At 38.6% G+C, this 23,557-nt stretch overlaps 1 protein-coding gene across 2 annotated transcripts in view; it reads left to right on the forward strand.

The window, feature by feature from the left end:
* The first annotated feature begins 3,144 nt into the window (after positions 1 to 3,144).
* The window catches only part of rorcb (RAR-related orphan receptor C b), a 36,359-nt gene continuing 15,946 nt past the window's right edge, over positions 3,145 to 23,557 (forward strand). The window contains exons 1-3 of one of the 2 annotated variants that reach the window (XM_053651023.1): positions 3,145 to 3,606; positions 21,930 to 22,015; positions 23,407 to 23,548. In XM_053651023.1, the coding sequence (XP_053506998.1) occupies positions 3,600 to 3,606; positions 21,930 to 22,015; positions 23,407 to 23,548 (235 nt within the window). In that variant the 5' untranslated portion in view covers positions 3,145 to 3,599. Of the gene's footprint in view, positions 3,607 to 21,051; positions 21,275 to 21,929; positions 22,016 to 23,406; positions 23,549 to 23,557 lie in introns of those variants that run through there. The other variant, XM_053651022.1, reaches the window with a different exon arrangement.

Raw genomic sequence — 23,557 nt, forward strand, 5'->3', positions numbered from 1 at the left:
ATCATATCATATCATGTCATGTCATGTCATGTCATGTCATGTCATGTCATGTCATGTCATGTCATGTCATGTCATGTCATGTCATGTCATGTCATGTCATATTATATTAACTCACTGTCACTTTATTACCTGGACACTTCATTTTACCTTGGCAGTGGCAGTGGTGGCTTGGCAGTTAAGGCTCTGGGTTACTGATCGGAAGGTCAGGGGTTCAAGCCCCAGCACTGCCAAGCTGCCACTGTTGGGCCCTTGAGCAAGATCCTTAACCCACTCTGCTCCAGGTGTGCTGTATCATGGCTGACCCTGCGCTCTGACCCCAGCTTCCTGACATGCTGGCGTATGCGAAGAAAATAATTTCACTGTGCTGTAACGTATATGTGATCAATAAAGACTCTACCTTGACACTTTATTCCACATGACACTGTAGGCATCTACTTTACTTACAGATAAGTGTGTCTTGTTAGTATTGTCTGCTGCTGTGACAATACGATTTCCCTTAGGGATCAATAAAGTACTACTGTATCTGTCTGTCTGTCTGTCCGTCTGCCTGTTTTTCTATCCGTGTGTACTGTGTCCAAGGATAGGTTCTGGATCCACAGTGACCCTGAGCAGAGTAAAATATTTACTGAATGTAAATGATATTTACAGTGGTGTGAAAAATTATTTACCCCATCCTGATTTCTTCTGTTTTTGTTTATATCTCATACTAAATAGTTGTAGATCTACAAACAAAATACAACATAAAACAAAGGCAATCTGATTAAACACACAATACAGTTATTTTTTTATTGAAGCAAAAAAAAGTTATCCAACACCTATCACCCATGTGAAAAACTAATTGCCCCCTTAAACTTAGAATCTGGTTATGCTGTCTTCAGCAGCAAGAACCTCAACCAAACGCTTCCAATAACTAGAGCTCAGTCTTTCACTTACTTCTAGTACTAGGACTTACTCCTATGCTTTGGATCATTGTCTTGCTGCATAATCCAGTTCAGGTCCTGAAGCAGCAAAGCATCCCCACACCATCACACTTCCACCACCATGCTTGACCGTAGGTATGATGTCCTTTTTGTGGAATTGTTTGTTTGGTTTACACCAGATGTAACAGGACCCCTGTCTTCCAAACAGTTGCACTTTCAACTCAACATTCCATAGAGCGTTCTCCCAAAGGGTTTGTGGATCATCAAGGTGTGTTTTGGCAAAATTCAGATGAGCCTAACGTTCTTCTGGGTTAGCAGTGGTTTCACCTCGCCACTCTTCCATGGATGCCATTTTTGCCCAGTGTCTTTCTGATAGTGGAGTCATGAACAGTGCAATTTATGATGCAAGAGAGGCCTGTAGGTCCTTTGATATTGTCCTTGGCTCTTTTGTCACTTCCTGGGTGAATAGTTGCTGTGCTATTCGAGGAATTTTGGAAAGTTGGACACTTCTGGGAAGGTTCACTACTGTGCCGAGTTTTTCCATTTGGAGATAGTGGCTCTCACTGTAGTTCTTTGGAGTCCCAGAGCCTTTGAAATAGTTTTGAAACCCTTCCCAGACTGATGTATTTCAATCACCATCTTCTTCATCATTTCTGGAATTTCTTTCAACTTTGGTATAGTGTGTTACTGAGTAAGACCTTTTAACCAACTTCATGCTGTTGAAAAAGTTCTATTGAAGTTCTATTTTATGATGATTTGATTGAACAGGCCTGGCAGTAATCAGGCCTGATTGTGTTTACTAGTTAGATCGTGTCTGAACCCCATCATGAATACAGCTCATAATGTGTTTTTGGCAGATGCCGTTATCCAAAGCGACTTACATTTATCTCATTCATCTGAGCAATTGAGGGTTAAGGGCCTTGTTCAAGGGCCCAACAGTGGCAGCTTGTTGGTGCTGGGGTCCGAACTCACGACCAACAGCAGCAGATCAACGCCTTAACCACTGAGCTACCACTGCCCTGGAATTAGTAAGGGTGGCTGTGGCTCAGGTGGTAGAGCGGGTTATCCACTAATTGTATGGTTTTCGGTTCAATTCCCGGCCCACATGCCGAAGTGTCTTTGGGCAAGACGCTGAACCCCAGGTTGCTCCCGATGGCAAGTTAGCACCTTTCATGGCAGCTCTGCTACCATTGGTGTGAGTGAGTGTGTGTGTGTGTGATTGGGTGAATGAGACACAGTGTACAGCACTTTGGATAAAAGCACTATATAAGTGCAGACCATTTAGTAACTACGGGGGCAAATACATTTTCACACTTTTTTTTGCTTCAATAAATAACATTATCATTTAAAAACTGTATTTTATGTTTACTCAGGATGCCTTTGTTCTATGTTAGATTTGGTTTTCATTTCTGAAACGATTTAGTATGAGATCTAAACAAAAACAGAAGAAATCAGGCAAATACATTTTCACACCACTGTCATCAAAGTACAGTAACAGTCTTGTGACATATAACCATACTGCTGAGCTATAGCCTATTACTGCTATGGCATATGGCACAAGCCTACGTGTTCGATTGTTTTAGACATTCTTGCGTCAACACCCAGTCCCACAAACATCCACCCACCCACCCCGCACACACACGCACGCACGTAAGCACTCACACACACACACACACACACACTTTTCCACTTCCTGTCTTGGTCTCTGCAATTGCCATCGTGGCCAGTTTAGATGTAGATAGTGCGTCGTAATCGCATACAAATACAGTATGACTTCGTTTTCGCTGCATAAATCCTCACATGCTTGAGAGGTGACAAGCGTTGCATTTCTTGGTTTCCTGGAAAAGAAGTAAACAAGTCTTACAGGGTGCTTTTTTAAAAATAATAAATTATTTTAGAAATAGCTAAATCTACAAAGCCTGATAGAAGTTGCCTTTCCTGTCCTCTCGAGGCAATGAAGTGCAATTAAATGCAATTATAAATGTCACAGCGATGAAAACAACAACATAATTGCACATACGTCGCATAGCGCATTATGAAACATTAAATGAATGAATATCAACACACTGATTTTTTTGTTTGTTTCTTTCTTTTCTTTTCATCTTTTCTTACTGTTCTAATCAACCCCGGATAATTTTTTAAGAAATAAATAAATAAAACAGTTACTTTAAAAACAGATATTGTTTCATCAACTATTTGATGCGCGCACAGACGCGCGCGCTGACTCGGCGGTTCCACCTTAAGAAGGATCAGGGATGCGCGTCCCCGTGAGGACTTGTGCGAGATCATGTGCGAGTCCATGCGTCCGAAAAGTAGGTTAGCAGACTGGATTGAGAAGGAGGGAGACACGCACACACACTCACCGCGCACTAACACTACCAGCTCTGCACGCACAAACGTGTAATCAACGCGATCTGATCAGTTATTTTATATTCTAAACTCCACACAGACGTTTAAGGAAGTTTTAACGTGTTTTTAAAATTGTTATTACTACTATTATTAGTATTATTATTATTTCCCCCCACCGGATGATGCGCTCCATCGGAGCTGAAACGTTATATTGGGTTAGCTTAATAAGCTTACTTAAGCTAACTACTTTAAGCTAGCTCTCCAACTTGTTTTCTTTTCAGCATCTTGTGGACTTCCAAAATCTAAGGGGGAAAAATAAAACTCAAAAAAATGAGAGGTAAGTCGGTTTATTTTCTTTTTTCCAGATCTGTTCCATCGGCTATACGGGTCGAACACAATGCTTGTGTGTGCTGCTTTAAACGCATAAGTAAATAAGCAGCCTAAGTAAATACAAATACACAGACTGAATTGAGATTTGTTTGTTTATAGTGTATCATATGCGTATTTCCGCACGTGCGGTGCGCGTGTTTGCAGCGCCGGTATTTCAAAGTGCGTAATGGCTACCAAGCTAATCCCTCCACGCACTCTTTTATTTATTTATTTATAAATAAGGCATGATTAAAAATTTATATATATATATATATATATATATATATATATATATATATATATATATATATATATAAATTTTTAATCATGCCTTATTTATTATTATCCGTTGGAAGTTGTATTCATGCATTGCTGCATCTGTTGTTGTGTCTGCATTTAGGCGTAGGTGACTTTCATATTAGCAAGGTGACTTTATGTAGCCTGTGCATATACTGTAGATCACGTTAAACAGCACGCGCAATTTAGTCCAGACATCAAGTAAACACGAAATCTAAAGCTACAGTACACTGTCGCAAACACGTGAGACTGCTGCATTGCTGGATTTGACACTTCAGGGGGGAAAATGTGATGTATGTCTTATGGCACGATGTGGGATGGACGGATATTAATGTCTTCCAGTTCCGTTCCATGCATGACTTTGAACTTGAACTAAATTTGCCTACATTTGAACTAAATGAAGCATAAGATCCGAAATAACTCGCTACCTCTAGGTTATCTATCTATCTATCTATCTGTCTAATATTTTGTTGAAACGTTTTTTTTGCGGTGGTGTTGTGAGTTGAATTGCTGTGTTATTATCGTTGTTGTTGTTGTTGTTGTTGTTTGGGCACCAGCATGGCCGGCTGTGTGAGCAGGAAAGAGCCGGCTGTTCCACTGACCCATTTACGTCAGTGCGCGTTACACGGCGAGGGAAGGGACGGGGCCGACGATGCAGTGGGCGGGGCTTAACCAAGAGTCGTGCAGAGCCACGCGGTTTGTTTGTGAAACTACACCGGTCTGCTCCACTTACACATTCCTACCACATTGCGTGTTTCTTTTGATTTAAACAGCTGTGTACGTTATCAAAAAGGACCCAAGGAAATTGTGCTCTAAACTATCTTCACTATATAAAATTTAGCCTATGTTTATTATATTGGTCTTTATTGCAGGAAAAAAACAACATATATATATATATATATATATATATATATATATATATATATATATATATATATATATATACTGATTCTTGTACTAGTTGCTAAGCCATCTTGTTAAGTTGATATCCGGGTCTGTTGTCCATTAGAATTGACGAAGGCTTTATTTGTCAGATATATATGTGACAGCACAGTGAAATTCTTTTCTTCGCATATCCCAGCTTGTTATCCATGCATAAAGCAGAGAGGTTTAAGTTAAGAGAGGTTAAGAGCATTGCTCAAGGGCATTGCTCAACACTGGCAGCTAAGTGGTGCTGGGGTTTGAACCTCTGACCTTCTGGTAACAATGAGTATGTTTACATGGACAACAATAATCCGATATTAACCCGATTAAGACAATACTCTGATTAAGAAACTACCATGTAAACAACGATTATTGATTACCTTAATCCAACTAAAGTCATACTCGAAGTAAACACAAATCGAATTAAGACGTGTGGAGTATTCCAGTTTTAGTCGCATTGTCGAAGTGCATTACTGACATGTAAACACATTAATCACATTAGTAACGTCGTGTGGACGTTTTCAGTGCATTTTGCGACAGGACACATACACACAGCAGAGCTCACCATTTGATGGCAAACAAGAGAGAATGGCTGCATCCGAAACCGTGTACTTACCCGCTGTATAGTAGGTGAAATACATTTATTTCTATATACTATATAGTAGGTAAGTACGCGGTTTCGGGCGCAGCCCATGACTTCAAGCCGCCGTCTATTTGCACATATAGCATGACAAATAATTAACTGCACTTGAAGCTTTCATAAAATTAAAAATGAAACACCCAAAACTGTATACGGTACCATAACCAAGACGAACTGTATGTCAATACGTTAAATTCTGGAAGGAACATTTGCACGGTGTGGCGTGGGGACGTAATGACGTGTGCCATTAATCACTCTATGTTCTATAACATGTAAAACTGGAACATTAAAGGAATATTTTAAAAGCAACTCATGTAAACACTTTAATCACAATATTGTCCTATTCAGAATAAGGTCAATAATTAGATTACTGCTGTCCATGTAAACGTAGTCATTGACATTGCACATCAAATTCCATTTAAGGTTTATATAGGGATATGCCATTCCTAAATACCTGGCCTACAGCTAAGCATCTGTTGCTACCCACAATTCTTTCTGGACTGAGCATGCACATGTATCTCCTTTCAGTGTAATTTCTAAATAAGGCATTTACATACGACAAAAATGTCTGATTAAAATGGGCATATTCCAGGGCTGGGAATCAGAATTTGGGGAGAATATTGTCTTAATCAGAATCAGGTAATAGGATTATGGCATTTACATTGCTCAGTACTAGTTAGAATATTGCCAAATTCTGATTAATATCAGAATATTGATGTGCATGTAAATATAGTGCGACAGAAAAAAGAAAGAAAGAAAAACACAAATCCAGATGGTTTCAGCACCCACATTTGCATTTCAAATCATATGAATGTTCACTCTCTACAATCATCCTGTGTGTCCAATTAATATATTTCAATATTTTCAACACCAATACATCTTACAGGTGCATACTGTCTGCAAGATGTGCTTTATTTTGTCCTAAATGCACCATAACAATCTAAAAAAAAAACAACAACTAAAAAATCACAATGTACTTGAAATTTTTAATATATCATACAAATTCATGTCCAGTTCATGTGGCAAAAGGAAGTCAAGATTCATTAATTCAAAATGAAACAGACTTGTATTTTTAAATCTACACAGAGTTTGCTTAAATGAACATTTACCATCTGTACTTCTGAGCTACTTTTTTGACAGCTAAATATATACAAATAATGAGGATGTATGAAAATGGAAGCAAGGGCGAATATGTAATGAAAAATTTGAGGGAGGATCAATGGCTTTTCTTTTTATTTTCTTTTTTAAAGGAATTTTACTTGTAAGAAGATTTGAAAGGGGATTAAATGCACCCCGTTGTTCATTGTACGTGAGTAAATATATTTAAGTCTGAGATGTACTTTTATTTTGTTACACTCAAAATGTCTTCCACTACATTTTTCTGTGGGAATATTGTATAGCATGCTCTACATGTAGTGCGTTACAGAGGTTGTATAAAGCATATTTGTAATACCCTGGAGCATTGTTTTCAAATGACAAAAAAAATCAGTGTAATTAATTAATCTCCTTCAAAAATGGATGTATTATTGGCCCCATGTCAGATCTGACCTCTGTGATGACCTGTTTCACCACAAGAGTGTGTTGTTAATTAACATTTTTGACAAGTGGAGGTTTTTGACGCTCCACTTCCACGTATATCTTTGTTTGTTTGTGTTTTATTTCTTGCAATTTGATATTTAACAATTGACATGCTATACTATCAGACTCCGTACATCAAGACACTTTGGGACGCAGGCATAAAATGGTTTTTGGGTTTTTTTACTGCATACTTTCCTTAGTTGATAATGATGTTACATCATTTATACTGTAGAGGCCAAATCAGGCTCCTTAATCCCTAATAATACGTTGAACAGTAGGCAGCATAACCTTGCTATTTCTTTATAATTCTAAATTAATATGCAGATAGAAGGGGAGCAGATGTAACATGCTTTATTAGCTGCTCATTTTCCATGATTTGCACAGTGAGAGACCCACTGATAATTCTATTAGTTGAACACAGGGAGAAATCTAAATACATTTATTAATAATAACAGCTTGGCAGTTTTCTTATAACAGCGCTGTCACGATATGGAGGCACAGACAGAAGCAAGTGCAGGTATGGCAGTTTAATAAAACAACAAAAAGTCCAAAGGATAAGGCAGAAGTCAATAATCATGAACAGGCAGAGGTCAGGAAATCAGGCAACAGTACAAACAGGGCAGGGCAAAGAGACGAGGTCGTGAATGTAAGCAAAGTAAAAAAAAACAGAATAAACAGACACGGTACGAAGGCTTGGTATAGACAGAGACAAAAGGCAACTGAGGGTATTACTTCATGAAGACCTTGTGAATGAGCAGTCTCTTTAAGTAGTGTGGTGATTGTCAGTGTGATTGGGAACAGGTATGTGTGATTAGTCCTCAGAAGAATGTGCCGTGTCTGTGTTACACTGGGAGTTGTATTCATTGGTAGTTCATAGTTCGTGGTGCATTCTGGGAAATGGAGTCACTAGTTTGCCGTGACTTGACAAGCGCAGCCAGAAGTGTGTATTCATCTTATACCACAGCTATTTGCCAACAATTTAGAATTTTTTAATGAATGTGCTTTTTAACCATTTACAGTTACATTTAATGTCATGGTATGAGCACGGAACAGTTTAGTTCCTGTTACCACTTATCAGCTATATTTAGATCACTAGACTTTCTTTTCCTCTTACTTGAAGTTAATATTACAACCAAAAAAAAATGCAGCTTGTCATGTTACCAAGAACCCGGAACACACAAACTCCATGAAGTCTTTCCTATAGTGAAAACTTACTGATTCCTTCCTTTAATGTTACATAAATGTCTCCTAACAGAAAGTTTCACCATGTCAATGATTATAGGTTTTTCCTTATTAAATAGATTTTTAAAATGTGTTCGATTTTGTGGAGTGTCTGCTGTTACAGAAGATGCATCAGTCCGTACAAGATTTCATGAAGTGTTTTATGTGATTGTTGCGTCTCCTTTGAATATCACGGAGTTTGCTTGATTTTGCGTTAATTTCTGCCTGGAGGGACTGATGAATCCACACTTTAACAGTTGCCACAAAGTTGGAAGGACACAACTGTTTAGAATGCCTGTATTCTGTAGCGTTATTGTTTCCCTTCACTGGAACTAAAGGGTCCAAAATGGGCCCCAAATGTTCAATGCCCCTGTGCACAAAGTGAGGATCTCTTGTGGCTGAATGAGCAAATCCTCACAATCATGTTTCAAAATCTAGTGGAAAGCGAAAAAAAAGTGTTGTACATTACATACTGGTGTTTTTTACTCTTGTCTAAAGTAGGTTTAATATTGTTATTTAATCAAATAGGTCACTTGGGTCATGTCTTGATATAATGACATAATTATACTATTATTGTTATGCCCTAGCAGCAAAAGAATGACATCTCAAATATTTTTAGGTGTGGTGCATAATTTAAAACATTTTTTCAGTAAGGCGCCAGTTTTATACAACATGTAATTAGCTGTCATCATTTTTTTTGAAGCATTTAAATGATGAAAATGTGCTTCCCGTAGTTTTATACCATGCTCCTATTTTCTGCACATTTACATTTACATTTATTCATTTAGCAGACGCTTTTATCCAAAGCGACTTACAAATGAGAAAATACAAGCAAAACTTAATTGGTCAGACAATAGCATAGAGTGTAATATTTAGAGTGCATAATTTGCACTTTACTTTTTAATGACTCATTTTTCTTTTCTTGTCATGCATTATCTGAATGTTTACTGATCGATTTGTTGATGTTTTCTTTAATAGGAGCTGTAACACATAGTCTAATCACATGTACATACACACACACACACACACACACACACACACACACACACACACACACACAGACAGACACACATATTGGAATGGTATTTGACATTTGGGTTTGAGATCAAAAGATGAATATTAAACGATTGATCATCATTTCAGCTTTCATTTCCTGACATTTACATCTAGATGTGTTAAACAACTTAAAACACGGCACCTTTGGTGTCAAACCACCCAATTATTAGGTGAGCAAAATTATAGGAACAGATAGTCTTGAAGTAAATTAAAGTAAATAACACTTAATATTTGGTTGTATACACCTTGCTTGCAATAACTGAATCAAGCCCGCGACCCACTGACATCACCCAAACTGTTACATTCTTCTTTTGTGTTGCTTTTCCAGGTTTTTACTGCAGCTTCATACAGTTGTTGTTTGTTTGGGGGGCAGTTCTCCCTTCAGTCTCCTCTTCAGGAGGTGAAATGCATGCTCAGTTAGGTTATGGTCTGGTGAAAACCTTCCACTTTTTCCCCCTGATGAAGAACTTTGTTGTGTTGGCAGTGTGTTTTGTTGCACGATGAAGTTCCTCTCACTTTGGATTGGATGCGTTTCTCTGTAAATTGGCAGACAGAATGTTTCAGTAGACTATTGAATTCATTCTGCTGCTCCCATCATGAGTTACATCATCAATAAAGATTACTCAGTCAGATCCAAAAACAGCCAAGCAAGCCCAAGCCATGATGCTACCTCCACCATACTTGGCCGATGAGCTTGTATGTTTTGGATCATGAGCAGATCCTTTCTTTCTCAACACTTTGGCCTTTCCATCACTTTGGCAGAGGGTAATCTTGGTTCTAGAACTTTTATGGCTCATTTCTGTATTTCTTTATGAAATCTGGACTTCTTATTCTTATTGCTGATGAGTGATTTGCATTTTGTGGTGTTGGCCTCCATATTTCTGCACTCAAAATCTTCAAACAGTGGATTGTGATACCTTCACCCCTGCCCTGTGGAGGCTGTTGGTGATGTCACTGACTGTTGTTTTTCGATTTTTCTTCACAGCTCTTGCAATGTTTCTGTCATCAACTGCTGTTGTTTTCCTTGGTCGACTTGTTCAATGTCTGGTTGTTAGTACACCATTGGTTTCTTTCTTTTTCATTTACATTTTACATTTACAGCATTTGGCAGATGCCTTTATCCAGAGCAACTTACAGTACATATATTACATTCATTTATACATCTGAGCAATTGAGGGTTATGGGCCTTGCCCAAGGGTACCAACAGTAGTAGCTTGGCAGTGCTGGAGCTTGAACTCCTGACCTTCTGATCAGTAACCCAGAGCCTTTAACCACTGAGCCACCACTGTACACACTTTGCCCACCACTGCCCACACTTTTTTCAGGACATTCCAAATTGTTGTATTTTCTATACCCAATTCTTGTGCACTGGCAATTTCTTCTCTTTTCTAAACTTCAAAACAGGCTGCGTTTCACCCATAGACGGCTTTCTAGTCTTCACATTTGTTTATCCTTCTTAACAACAAATGCAGCCTTCACAGGCAAAAACCAGGGGTCAAACCAAGATTAGACATTCAGAGCTATTAATAGTTTAAACAATCAATATAACAGGGCACACCTGAGGAAACAAGAAACACCTGTCAGTCACATCTTCCAATATTTTTGATCACTTGAAAAAAAATGGGTGGGTTCAAACAAAAGGTGCCATGTTCTAAGTTGTTTAACACATCTAGATATAAATTTCAGGAAATGAAATTCTGTCATCTCATATTCATCTTTTGATCTCAAACCCAAATGTCTTCAGTGTATAGCAAAAACAAAAGAATTGGCCTTGCCGTTTCAATAGTTTTAGAGGGGGCTGAATATACAGTGTATATGGTGTGTATGTAGAGTACGTTTATTTTTGTACTCCTCAACATTGTAATTCAAGGATCACAGTTGTTGAACACATTTAAAATGAGAAGAACAGATTTAGGTAATTATCGCACAAACTGGTTTTGACAGTGATGCAATTATGGGAACAGATTTGTACTGTAGTAATAACAGAACAGACAGAATAAGACACAAACATGTTGGAAAATTAGGCTTTGTAAGATGAGAATGATATTATGAAAATGTAATTTGTCTCTTATTAAGGTTTCACAGCTTATGAAGGACTTTTAAAAATTATTTTCTAAAACCCCCTGTTTCTCAAGAAACCGTGGGTATTTGTTGACTTTTTGCTATTTACAATAATTACTTGTATAGTTATAGTCATGTGAAAAAATAAGCACACCCCAGGGAACTTGTTGGCTTTTTTGACATATTTGGACAAGCAAACATTTTATCATTTTTGAAACAGTGCCTATATAGGTGATACACTCTATCAAATGACACATAAAATGGACATTTGTGTAGTCATTTTCACAATTTAAATGACCAAAAAAACAGATCAGTCACATGGAAAAAGTAAGTACACCCCTACATTTATCACACCTTCAAATCCATAAAATTAGAATCAAGTGTTGAAGATTGGGTGCCAGTGATTAGACCCTGCTTAGGGAGTGCAGGTGGAACCACACACCAGTGTCTGGTGTTCCCTTTGCTATTGAGGTGTGTGGTGTCATCATGAAAAGATCTGAAGAGTTCTATAAGGCCTTCAGAAAAAATACTGTAGATGCCTATGAGACTGGCAAGGGATTTAAAAAGATCTCCAAATTATTTGAAATACATCATTCCACTCTAAGGAAAATATCTACAAGTGACACAGGTTTCAAAAGACTGCAAATTTGTCCAGGACTGGCCGTCCCAGCAAATTCAGCCCAAGAGCAGACCATCTGATGCAAAAAGAAGTCTCCAAGAACCACAGGATCTGCTAATAAGTCTTGCAACTATTGGTGTCTATGTGCATGCTTTTACTATCAAAAAGAGATTGCACAAATTTGACCTGCATGGGATGCGTGCCAGGAAAAAGCCATTGCAAGACTACAGTTTGCCAATGAGCATACAGGCAAACACCAGGCCTTTTGGAATAATGTGCTAAGGAAAGACGAATCAAAGATAGAGTTGTGTGGCCAGAGTAACAGAAGACATGTTTGACCAAAGACAGCCTTTCAGTAGCACCTCATACCAACTGTGAAGCACTGTGGTGGACATTTTATAGTTTGTAGTTGCTTCACTGCCTCAGGGACTGGACAGCTTACATTCATTGATTCAACTATGAATTCTGTATTATATCAAAGTGAGTGCTTCAGAGTGCTTGAAGATAATGTGAGGCCATCTGTCTGAAAGTTGAAATTGAACTGAAAACGGACCTCTCAACAGGATAATGATTCTAAGCACACTAGCAAATCCACCAAGGAATGGCCCAAAAAGAAGAAATGGAGGGTTACAGAATGGCCTAGTCAAAACCTGGATTTGAATCCCATTGAAATGTTGTGGGGGGATTTGAAACAGGTAGTACATGCAAGAAAAGACTCTTGCAACTGAAAAAGAATATTGCATGGAAGAGTGGTCAAAAATTCCAGTAAGCCTGTTGGACAATTATGCAAAAATGCCTACAAGAAGTTATTTCTGTTAAAGGAGGCAATACTAGCTTCTGAGATGTGCTTTTTTTCACCAAAGAATATCACATCTATTTCTGTTGAGTAAATGATTGAAAAAGCTAATTTTCTTTGTGGTTTTATCCAAGTATATCAGCTTTATTAATAGGCACTGCTTCAAAGATGATCAAATGTCTGCTTATCCAAATATGTCAAAAAAGTCAACAATTTCCATGGGGTGTACTTATTTTTCACATGACTGTACTTTCAGTTACTGAATATAATGCACAGTTACCTCCTGGATATAACTGAATTCCTGGAGTCATCAGTTTTGTGCTTAAATATAAATTGTCATAAAATGAAATTCTGAGTGTCAATGTCTTCCTGTTCTGAGTCCTGTTTGCGTCATACCACTTGCTATTGACACATTACAAGCTGTACTGCTCTGTTCCGAATTGTTCCTTGGATCCGGTCTTTCTGCTTTGGTGAGTCACTTTTGTTTGTCATTAATCATTATTGTCATTAGTGCTGAACAGACCTCTGAACCAATGTACATTCATTTTCCAAATCGATAATGTCACATCTGCCATGAACAACAACAAAATAGCCATATTTGCAAGACAGTCCATAATTATATTTGTGAAAAAATGAATAAATGAGCAGCACACATCTTCAGCATACTTCTTCACAGTTTTTATTTGCTCAGGTGGTTGGCTGGCAGCTGGAGAGCTGTACGTGATTCTAACTAGAAGGCAAAAAGACAGTTACACAGTTCCTTTTTCTCTTTTTGCAGATAGCACAGGAACTTTTCTGCCAAAGCTGTGGATGATGGCAGCCAATGAGCATGATATAAAAAATATACACTGATCAGGCATAGTATTAAAACCACCGACAGGTGAAGTGAACAATACTGACTATCTGGTTACAGTGGCACCTGTCAAGGGGTGGGATATTAGACAGCATGTGAACAGTCATTTCTCAAAGTTGATGTGTAGAAAGCAGGAAAAATGGGCAAGCGTAAGAATCTAACCCACTTTAACAAGGGCCATATTCTGATGGCTAGACAACTGGGTCAGAGCATTTCCAAAATGGCAGGTCTTTGTTCCCGGTATGCATTGGTTAGTACCTACCAAAAGTGGTCCAAGAAAGGATAACCGATGAACTGGCGACAGGGTCATGGGCGCCCAAGGCTCATTGATGCTCATGGGGAGCAAAGGCTAGGACTTAAAGGATCTGCTGCTAGCGTCTTGTGCCAGATACCACAGCACACCTTCAGATGATTTGTTGAGTCCATGCCTCGACTGGTCAAAGCTGTTTTGGTGTCGCAATTTGGACCTACACAATATTATTCTGGTGGTTTTAAAGCTATGGCTGATTGGTGTGTAGTCTGTAATAATTGTGTATTTACACATACAGTATACAAGCAACTACAGTGTAACTACTGAAGATATATGCACTATTACAGGACTAAAGTGTCGTATTAATTTAAACATTGAAATGTTTTAGCTTAGCACGTTCACCTCACACCTCCAGGGTTGGGGGTTCGATTCCCACCATGGCCCCGTGTGTGCGGAGTTTGCAAGTTCTCCCTTGCATGTTCCTTCGGGTACTCCGGTTTCCTCCCCCAGTCCAAAGACATGCATGGTAGGCTGATTGGCATGTCCAAAGTGTCCGTAGTGTATGAATGGGTGTGGGAATGTGTATGTGATTGTGTGTGCGCCCTGCGATGGATTGGCACCCTGTCCAGGGTGTACCCCGCCTTGTGCCCGATGCTCCCTTGGATAGGCTCCAGGTTTCCCCGTGACCCTGAAAAGGATAAAGCGGTATAGAAGATGGATGGATGGATGGTTTAGCTTCAATTTTGGCTTGTGTAAATACACAAGCCTAGCTTGAAAGGTGTAACATGATCATCTCTTTGGAGAAAATTACATTTGCATGAATTTCCAGTAAGGATTGTTTTTCCTGATTGTGACCACATACTAAATACACAATAAACTGCAAATTTGTATGGAAATTCCAGTTTAAAAAATAGAGAACATTTTGCAGATTTAATGGTTTAGACTGTTACAACACAAAAAAGGTATAGGAATTTTATAATAGTTAGCGTGTCATAGGAAAATAATCAGTGATTGGGTGGTGTGATGCAGAGGTACTGTTACCTTGTCGAAGTAGATTATTTTCAAAAAATCCATAGCATCTGGGCATTTATTTTTTTATTATTATTATTCCAGCAGTTTGCCAGTGCTAACAGTTTTATGTGTTAATGAATAGCATTAATATTAAAGAATGTTAAAGAATGGTCATTTTTATCCATTTATAGTTATTTTTAGTGTTGTGTAGTCTGCAAAACAATGTAGTATCTGTTAATACTTACATTATAACAGGTATAAACAGTCATCCTCTCATCAGCCTCTATTTTTTTCTCTTCCCTTGAACTTAAGACCAAGAAAATGTAGCTTTTCACATTATTGCAAAGAAACCACAAAGTTGTATCCAAAAAACCTAAAGGAACAACTAAACCTCTGTCTGTTGCAAAGTGCTAATGTTTGGAGACTTTTTGTTTATTAATAAATGCCTCATCATGTTTTTTATCCACCATACAAGTGACTGTGCAAGTTGTTTCTATTAAAATGATAATGTTTTAGAACAAGGACATCAATAAAAACCGTACAAACCTGCAGCTGGAAATACTGTCAGAGCTGCTATAGGAAATTAATCAGCACCTTCTTGCCAGTCAGATGAAGAATTCAAGGATTCAGCAGCATTGTAGTATGAATTAGTGTGCATAGATACTGTCACTAAGAAGAGCTGATGCAGAAGGAAATTGCATATCTTTGCGTTCAGTAGCCTGCTAATTAATGGTTAGTGAGGTAGCACAAGGGGAGTAACCTGGCCTGGGCATTTGGGGTTGTAGCTCTGAAGATTTTTTTTCTTTAGCCATGAATAATTTTGTATATTCAGTGAACGGGAGCCAAGACAGATCAGACAGGAAAACACATGGAAATACTTTTGTCTTATTGGCTGACGAGTCTTAATTCTGCCCAACGTTAGCTCACACAGTCAGTTAGTGTGAGGTGGAAAAATGTGTATTTTATATTATTTATTAATTTATTTACCAGCGAAGGGGTAGAAACTGAAACACTTAACATCCTGTCATGCTGAGCAGTAAAACAAGATGTTTAAATGTCTGTACTGTATGAGTTCCAAGTTACATGAACATGATTTGAGCAGAGCATAAGGACAGCTGACTTACTTTGCATTAGTTAGCCAAAAAGTTTTATATTTTATCGGTCTGATGGTCCTACAAACAGTGATAACACCCGAGGCAAGTTTTATGATAAAGCCAACTTTTTGTCAAATTTAAAAAAAAAATAATTAAGCAGGTAGCCCTCACGTGCAAAAAAATGCATAGAAACAGTCTATTTAGAAGTATGTTTTAAAAAGTTTTTTGATGGAGAACAAACGTGGACTCAGCCACGGATGATTAACAGTCCAGCTAACTCCCCTGGGTAGCTCTTTAATAAATTCTTGCCAGCCTTTATAGTAGGATTGCTCAATCAAACAGGCAATCACCTAGCAACAAAGCAATGCAGGAGCTTCACTTCATGATTACATCAAGCATCAGAATAATGGGAAAATGTGATGTCAGTGACTTTGCATGTGGCATGGCTGGGCTGGTTTGTGTATTTCAGAAACTGCTGAGGTCCTGGCATTTTCACACACAGCAGTCTCTAGAGTTTACACTGAATGGTGCAAAAACATCTTGTGAGGGGCAGTTCTGCAGGCAGAAATGCCTTGTTAATGAGAGAGGATGATGGCAAAGGAGAATGACCAGACTGGTTCAAGGTGACAGGAAGACTATAGTAACTCAAATAACCACTGTTTACAACTGTGGTGAGCAAAAAGGCATCTCAACATGTAAAACCATGAGGTGGATGGGCTACAACAGCAAAAGGGCGGCTGTGGGCGGCTGTTGCTCAGGTGGTACAGCGGGTTGTCCACTAATCGTAGGGTTGGCGGTTCGATTCCCGGCCCACATGACTCCACATGCCGAAGTGTCCTTGGGCAAGACGCTGAACCCCAAGTTGCTCCTGATGGCAAATTAGTGCCTTGCATGGCAGCTCTGCTACCATTGGTGTGTGAGTGTGTATGTGTGTGAATGGGTGAATGAGACACAGTGTAAAGCGCTTTGGCTAAAAGCGCTATATAAGTGTGCCATTTACCATTACCATTAAAAGATCATGTTGGGTTCAACTCCTATAAGCCAAGAACAGGAATCTGAAGCTATATTAGGGAAGAGATTCACTGAAACTGGACAGTTGAAGATGGAGAAACATAATCTGGTCTGATGAATCTTGATTTCTGCTGTGTCATGTAGTTGGCAGGGTCAGAATTTGGCATCTGCAGCATGAATCCATGGACCCAAACTGCCTGTTCAGGCTGGTGGTGTTGTAATGGCATGGGGAATGTTTTCTTGGCGCACATTAGGTCCTTTAGTGTCAGTTCAGCATTACTTAACTGCTAAAGCTTATCTGGGAATTGTTCCTGACTATATGCATCCCTCTATGGTCACAATTTAGCCATGTTATAATGGCTATTTTCAGGATGATAATGTGCCATGTTGCAAAAAGCATAAGTTGTCCCAGTTGGGTCCATAAAGATAAGTCAAGTCACGTTAAGTCGGGTTTTTATTGTTATTCCATTATATAGCATGAATCCATTAGAACAAAATGTTGTTTCTTCAGGACAATAGTACAATACACAGGACTACATAAAGTGCAGATACAGAAGGGTGTGAGAAGTATAAAAGAACAAACAATAAATACACAGGACAGCGCATGTTAAATAAACAGGACAACAGAAGAGTGTTGTATGGGGAAAACTAGTGCAGCAGTTATCTGTTAACTATTGTGTAGTGTAGCAGCAATCGATATTGGGTGAAAGGCAGCAACAGTAAAGGGTCTCATAAACAGTAAAAGTGTCCATTAGCAGCATTGTAAAGTACAGGTGTGCACTGGTGTTCATACTAGAAAGTATGTCACATTGCACTTAATCTTTTGCAATGTTAATTGATAACTTTTAAAACTAGCACGTTGCTCACAACTATTTCTCAGTGTTATAACTTATGCATGCTAGCAGTGCATTACAGGAATACCCACAGTCCTCTGGCAATCAAGACCGTGCTGTGTGGAAAACAACTAAACACTGACCACTTAAATAACTCAAAGACTTTGTACAAGTATTTCGGATAGTAGGAAATTCATTTAGTTCTTAACAATTCTTAACAGTATCCATTTTAGCATTTAGGACATCTCTTAAAATAGCTGACTTTCTAGTAGGATGGCACAACAAGCCAGGACATTACCTCTTCCTGTTAACAGAGGGCAGCCTAGTCTGAGATAACCGGTCTGTAGTTCTGGTTATTAATTTTCTGTCCCTGTGTAGTTTTCATTACCGGTTCATGGACTATAAAGTATATACACCCACACAGTGTGAAATATTGCCTCTGAATCCAATAAGTGCTAAACTTTGTCATCCTCTTTCTGCCTTGTGGGTTTTGACCCAGCTATCCCTGCCTCATATTATAACTCTCCGGTTTTGAATTTGCATATGCTTTATGGTATTGATAGGGTTGGGGGGGTTATAAATTTGGTTCTTCCCTGAACTGTTGTCACAAAATTAGAAGCACAGAATCGTATATGATGACTTTGTATGCTGTAGCATTACAATTTCAGTTGCCTTCACTGGAACTAAGGGGCCTAGTAAAAACATACATGCATGATAATACCCCTGCACACAAATTGAGGTCCATGAAGACATGGTTTGCCAAGGTCAGTGTGGAAAAACTCAAGTGGCCTGCACAGAGCCATGACCTCAACCCCACTGAACACCTTTGCGATGAACTGGAATGCTGACTGCACCCCAGGCCTCCTCGTCCGACATAGTGCCTGATCTCACTAATGCTCTTAATGGCGGAGTGGGCAAATCCCCATGGCCACACTCCAAAATCTAGTGGGGAGACTTCCCAGAAGAGTATAAGTTATTATAAGAGCAAAGGGGGACTAAATCTGGACCAGGATGTTCAACAAGTATATATGGGTGTGATGCTCAGGTGTGCACAAACTTTTGGTCATATAGTATACTTTTACTCCTTTATTACAAGGCTGTTACTTGTCTTCCAGATGTTTTCTACTAGTTTTACTGAAGTTTAATCTTCCAGAATACAAAGATTAGGCTGTAATTATATGGGGATGTTTAAAAAAAAATGGACATGCATTGTGTACATGCAAGACAGTGAAAGCACATAGAAAGTCACAGATGAATGAATAAATAGATAGATAGATAAATATACAGTACTGTGCAAAAGTCTTAGGCGCCCTATTTTTTTTAGTAAAAACTTTGTTATAAATTTTATTTGATGACTTCTACATTATCGAGTCAGTACAAAAACATTTTAGATTTCATCGTACTACCAAAAATATATATATAAATATAGATAGATCGATATAGATATAGATCGAGAGGGGTAGATCTGTAGATATATATAGATATTGATATATATAGAGGCACCCTATTGTTATAATAATAATAATATTAATAATAATAATAATTGTATCTTACCTTAAAACTCTAGAATCATCCTTGAACCCTAATATTAATCTTCTCATCTTTTATTAATGGAGTGTTGTTATTGTTGGTTTTTTTGGTTGGTTGTTGTTTTTTTTTTTTAATTTATTTGCAAGCGTGAGATCATATTGACTCCTCACATTTATTTTGATATATGATGTATGTAGAAAAGATACACTGAAGGGGAAAATAAAAGCAGATTTAATCTACAGGCAAGTCAAAGATGGCCATTATAACCTGACATAGTTTTACAACAAACAACAAAAAGCCAACTATAGAGATAAATTACCCGTCTGATATGTAGAAATTATCTCAGTATCAAATTCATTTATGGGTCTGGTTTGTTTTTGTTTTTGTTACTACATCATTGCCCATATGTTTTATGTTTTAGAGAGTTCAGAGTAGGTCTGAAGTATCGACTAGGTTCCACCTTAACAGACAAAATAGGAAAAGCCTATTCAAATGAATTGCACTAGGCTGTCTCCTGCTTTTTGAGAGAGAAAGTGTGTCAGTAGGACATCAAGCGCATTTGGGCTGACAGCCAAGTGCTTCTGAGTAACATTTCATCCAGCCAGTCACACACGAGGCTACGTATGTCTATACCAATAAGCATGAGAAAGCACTGACTGGGCGGAACTGGTGTGTATCTGGATCGAGCACCACTGAGAGAATCTGTAGACTGTGGGTAATTACACTGGGCTGGAGAAAATTACCATGTGTTTGTAGATACATAGTTACAGTCTGAAAAGGTTTGTAGTTATGCAGATGGGTTTGAAACCGTGATTGAGATGAAAAACAATCAAGGCAGTCTGCCCACAGATGGTTGTTATATAACTGAAAACATGAGAGCTGGAGCGGGCGAGGCTCTCGGGGATTTACTGATTTTTCCGCTTCGTGCCCTGGAATACAATGCCGTGGTCATTTGCCTTCAGCTGTCTGATGTGTCAGAGACAAGAATAGAAAATGGAAGATGAGCAGTTCTCTAGCGTGTACATCAGATTATTAAGGTTTATGATGTTCCTTTTCGCAATCTGCAAAATAGACCTATACCCAGAGAAAGCCACAGTGCCAATGTCAACATGTTATGTCATTTTCATATTGAATATTGCAAACACACCCCACTCATTTATTCCAATATGTTTTATAAAGTGCATTAAAAAAATTAGACATCAGAAATAAAAGGCAAATGATTCAAATATGTATAGTCACCTTTTATGCAAGCAACTTTTTTCCAGGTAGTTTGAGTGACACTTCCACTAGTTCGTGGTTCTAGTAAGTGTACAAAGGCTGTAAAATAAAGTACATCACATTAGTGAAGTTAAGAGGTATAAAGCGAAGTGAGGAAGTGCTCAAAAAAAGTTTTTCACTCATTTAATTAAATTAAATTTTTCCCACTACAGATTTACCACTTTCCACTCACAGAGCCAGTTACAATGTGTTTAAATGTAGATTTACAAAAAACAACAGTTTTATAACAAAAAATATATATATATATATAACTTTTTTTATTCGCCTCTGTAATGATTCATACAAGAAATTTACAGTACTGAGCTTCTGCGATTATCAACATCGAATAATATGTTACGCAGAGCCAAATGAGGTAGACGAAACAGCGTGTTTGGTTCCTCATTTGTAGACAGCAGTTCCTACAGTAGTGCTGGTTATCTAACGTTTTTGCCCCCTCTCTCCTGGACGCCTGTAAGGGTTTTAAGTGATATGACATTGTATGGTTGGAGAAAGATAACCAGTACAAATGTTAGAGCAGTCATTTTAACTGAGGCCGCATGATATGGACAGAAGACTGTTTTGGACTTGGAGCTGGTGCGAGAATGGTAGTAAGAGAGAAAATACAGAATTATTATTATTATTATTATTATTATTATTATTCCAGCCATTATATTAATTTCTTTATTCTCTTTTTTGTTTTTGTTTTTGTTTTTTCCCACACTTTTCTGCACTTATGTATAATTGGTTAGGGCTCTGTGGTCAAAGACACTAGCGTAAATGCATTGCACAGCCCCATCTGTTCAGAGCAGCATTCAAATGTGCTAATAAGTGCTCTATCACAAAAGCTGCCGTGTTAATGAGCTGCTGTGAAGCATCTAACCTTTGCTGCTTCACTCTGTATTATACTCCCAAGTACTATTCATCATTAGATTACTGTCAGAAAAGCGTGACTAACGATGGTACCTTTTTTCTGAAAGGTCTTCTGCCACTGTAGAATCTTTTAAACATTTTGTGTCATTTTATGTTTAAAAGGTGCATCCCCCGTTCATGTTTCTGTTTTTCATGATGTTTTCATTCTGTTGGCGAAATGGCCGAAAGCACACAGCGTGGGTTTTAGAGATCGTTAGGAAGAAGCCATTATATTGTGCCATTCAGAGGCATCAACAGGACTTCTGGTTTTCTATAGCCCGTATTATTTATGTGTGCGGCTTCCTGTCTGGCTCTGATCATGTTCTGTGTCTATTCATTATATTTCCGCAGCTCAAATAGAGGTGATTCCGTGTAAGATCTGTGGTGACAAGTCCTCTGGGATCCATTATGGTGTCATCACCTGTGAAGGCTGCAAGGTAGAAATCTTATTTTGCACTTCCTTTGAGACATATAATTTTCATGAATGTCAATTCACAGGCCACAGAACAGAATCTTATACAAGACCTGATATAATATACAGCGATGATGCTAAACCATATTCTACAACATTTTCTTAAGAAAGCGTTAGTGTGTGTATACACTCACAGAGCACTTTATTAGGCACACCTACTCATTCATGCAATTATCTAATCAGCCAATCATGTGGCAGCAATGAAATGCATAAAATCATGCAGATACGGGCCAGCAGCTTCAGGTAATATTCATATCAACCATCAGAACAGGGGAAAATGTGATCTCAGTGATTTTGACCGAGGCAAAATTGTTGGTGCCAGATGTTTTGAGCTGTTTTGAGCATTTCTATAACTGCTGATCCTGGATTTTCAACAGTTTTTACAGTTTACTCAGAATGGTGTAATAAAAAAACATCCAGTGAGTGGCAGTTCTGTGGATGGAAATGCCTTGTCGATGAGTGAGAGAGGTCAGAGAAGAATGGCCAGACTGCGTCGAGCTGACAAAAAGGCTAAAGTAACTCAGATAACAACTCTGTGCAATTGTGGTGAGCAGAAAAGCATCTCAGAATGCACAACATGTTGAACCTTGAGGGGGATGGGCTACAACAGCAGATGACCATGTCAGGTTCCACTTATCAGTCAAGAACAGAAAGCTAAGGGTGCAGTGAGCACAGGGTCACCAAAACTGGGCAGTTGAAGACTGGAAAAATGTAGCCTGGTCTGGTGAACCTCGATTTCTGCTGAGGCACACCATGGACCCAACATGCCTTGTGTCACAGTCCAGGCTGGTGGAGGTGGTGTAATGGTGTGGGGAATGTTTTCTTGGCACACTTTTGGCCCGTTAATACCAATCAATCACCGCTTGAATGCTACAGCCTATTTGAGTATTGACGCTTACCATGTGCATCCTTTCATGGCCACAATTTACCTCGTCTTCTAATGGCTACATCCAGTATGATAACAAAGCAAAGGTCTGGTTTCATGAACATGACAGTGAGTTCAGTGTTCTTCAATGGCCTTCCCAGTCACCGGCTCCGAATCCAATATAACACCTTTGGGATGTGGTAGAACAGGAGATGAAAGTGCACCTGCGGGAATTGTGTAAAGCAATCGTACATTCTCAATGTGGACCAAAATCTCAAAGGAGTGTTTCTAACATCTTGTGAAATGCATGACACGAAGAATTGAGGCTATTTTGAGAGCAAAGGGAGGCCCTACTCAGTAGTAGTATAGTGCTCATAATAAAATGCTCAGTGAGTGTATATGTATTGCTAATCTATTGACCTGCAATCAAAGTGACATCATTCATAACATCATTCATAGTCATCAAGGTAACCTTTTATATCATTTTACAGGGATTTTTTCGGCGCAGTCAGCAGAACAATGCTATGTACTCATGCTCTCGGCAGAGGAACTGCCTGATCGACCGTACAAACCGCAACCGCTGCCAGCACTGTCGTCTCCAGAAATGCTTGGCACTAGGCATGAGCCGAGATGGTAAGATAT

This window comes from Ictalurus furcatus, chromosome 20 (genome assembly GCF_023375685.1).
Source record: "Ictalurus furcatus strain D&B chromosome 20, Billie_1.0, whole genome shotgun sequence".
Taxonomy (NCBI): domain Eukaryota; kingdom Metazoa; phylum Chordata; class Actinopteri; order Siluriformes; family Ictaluridae; genus Ictalurus; species Ictalurus furcatus.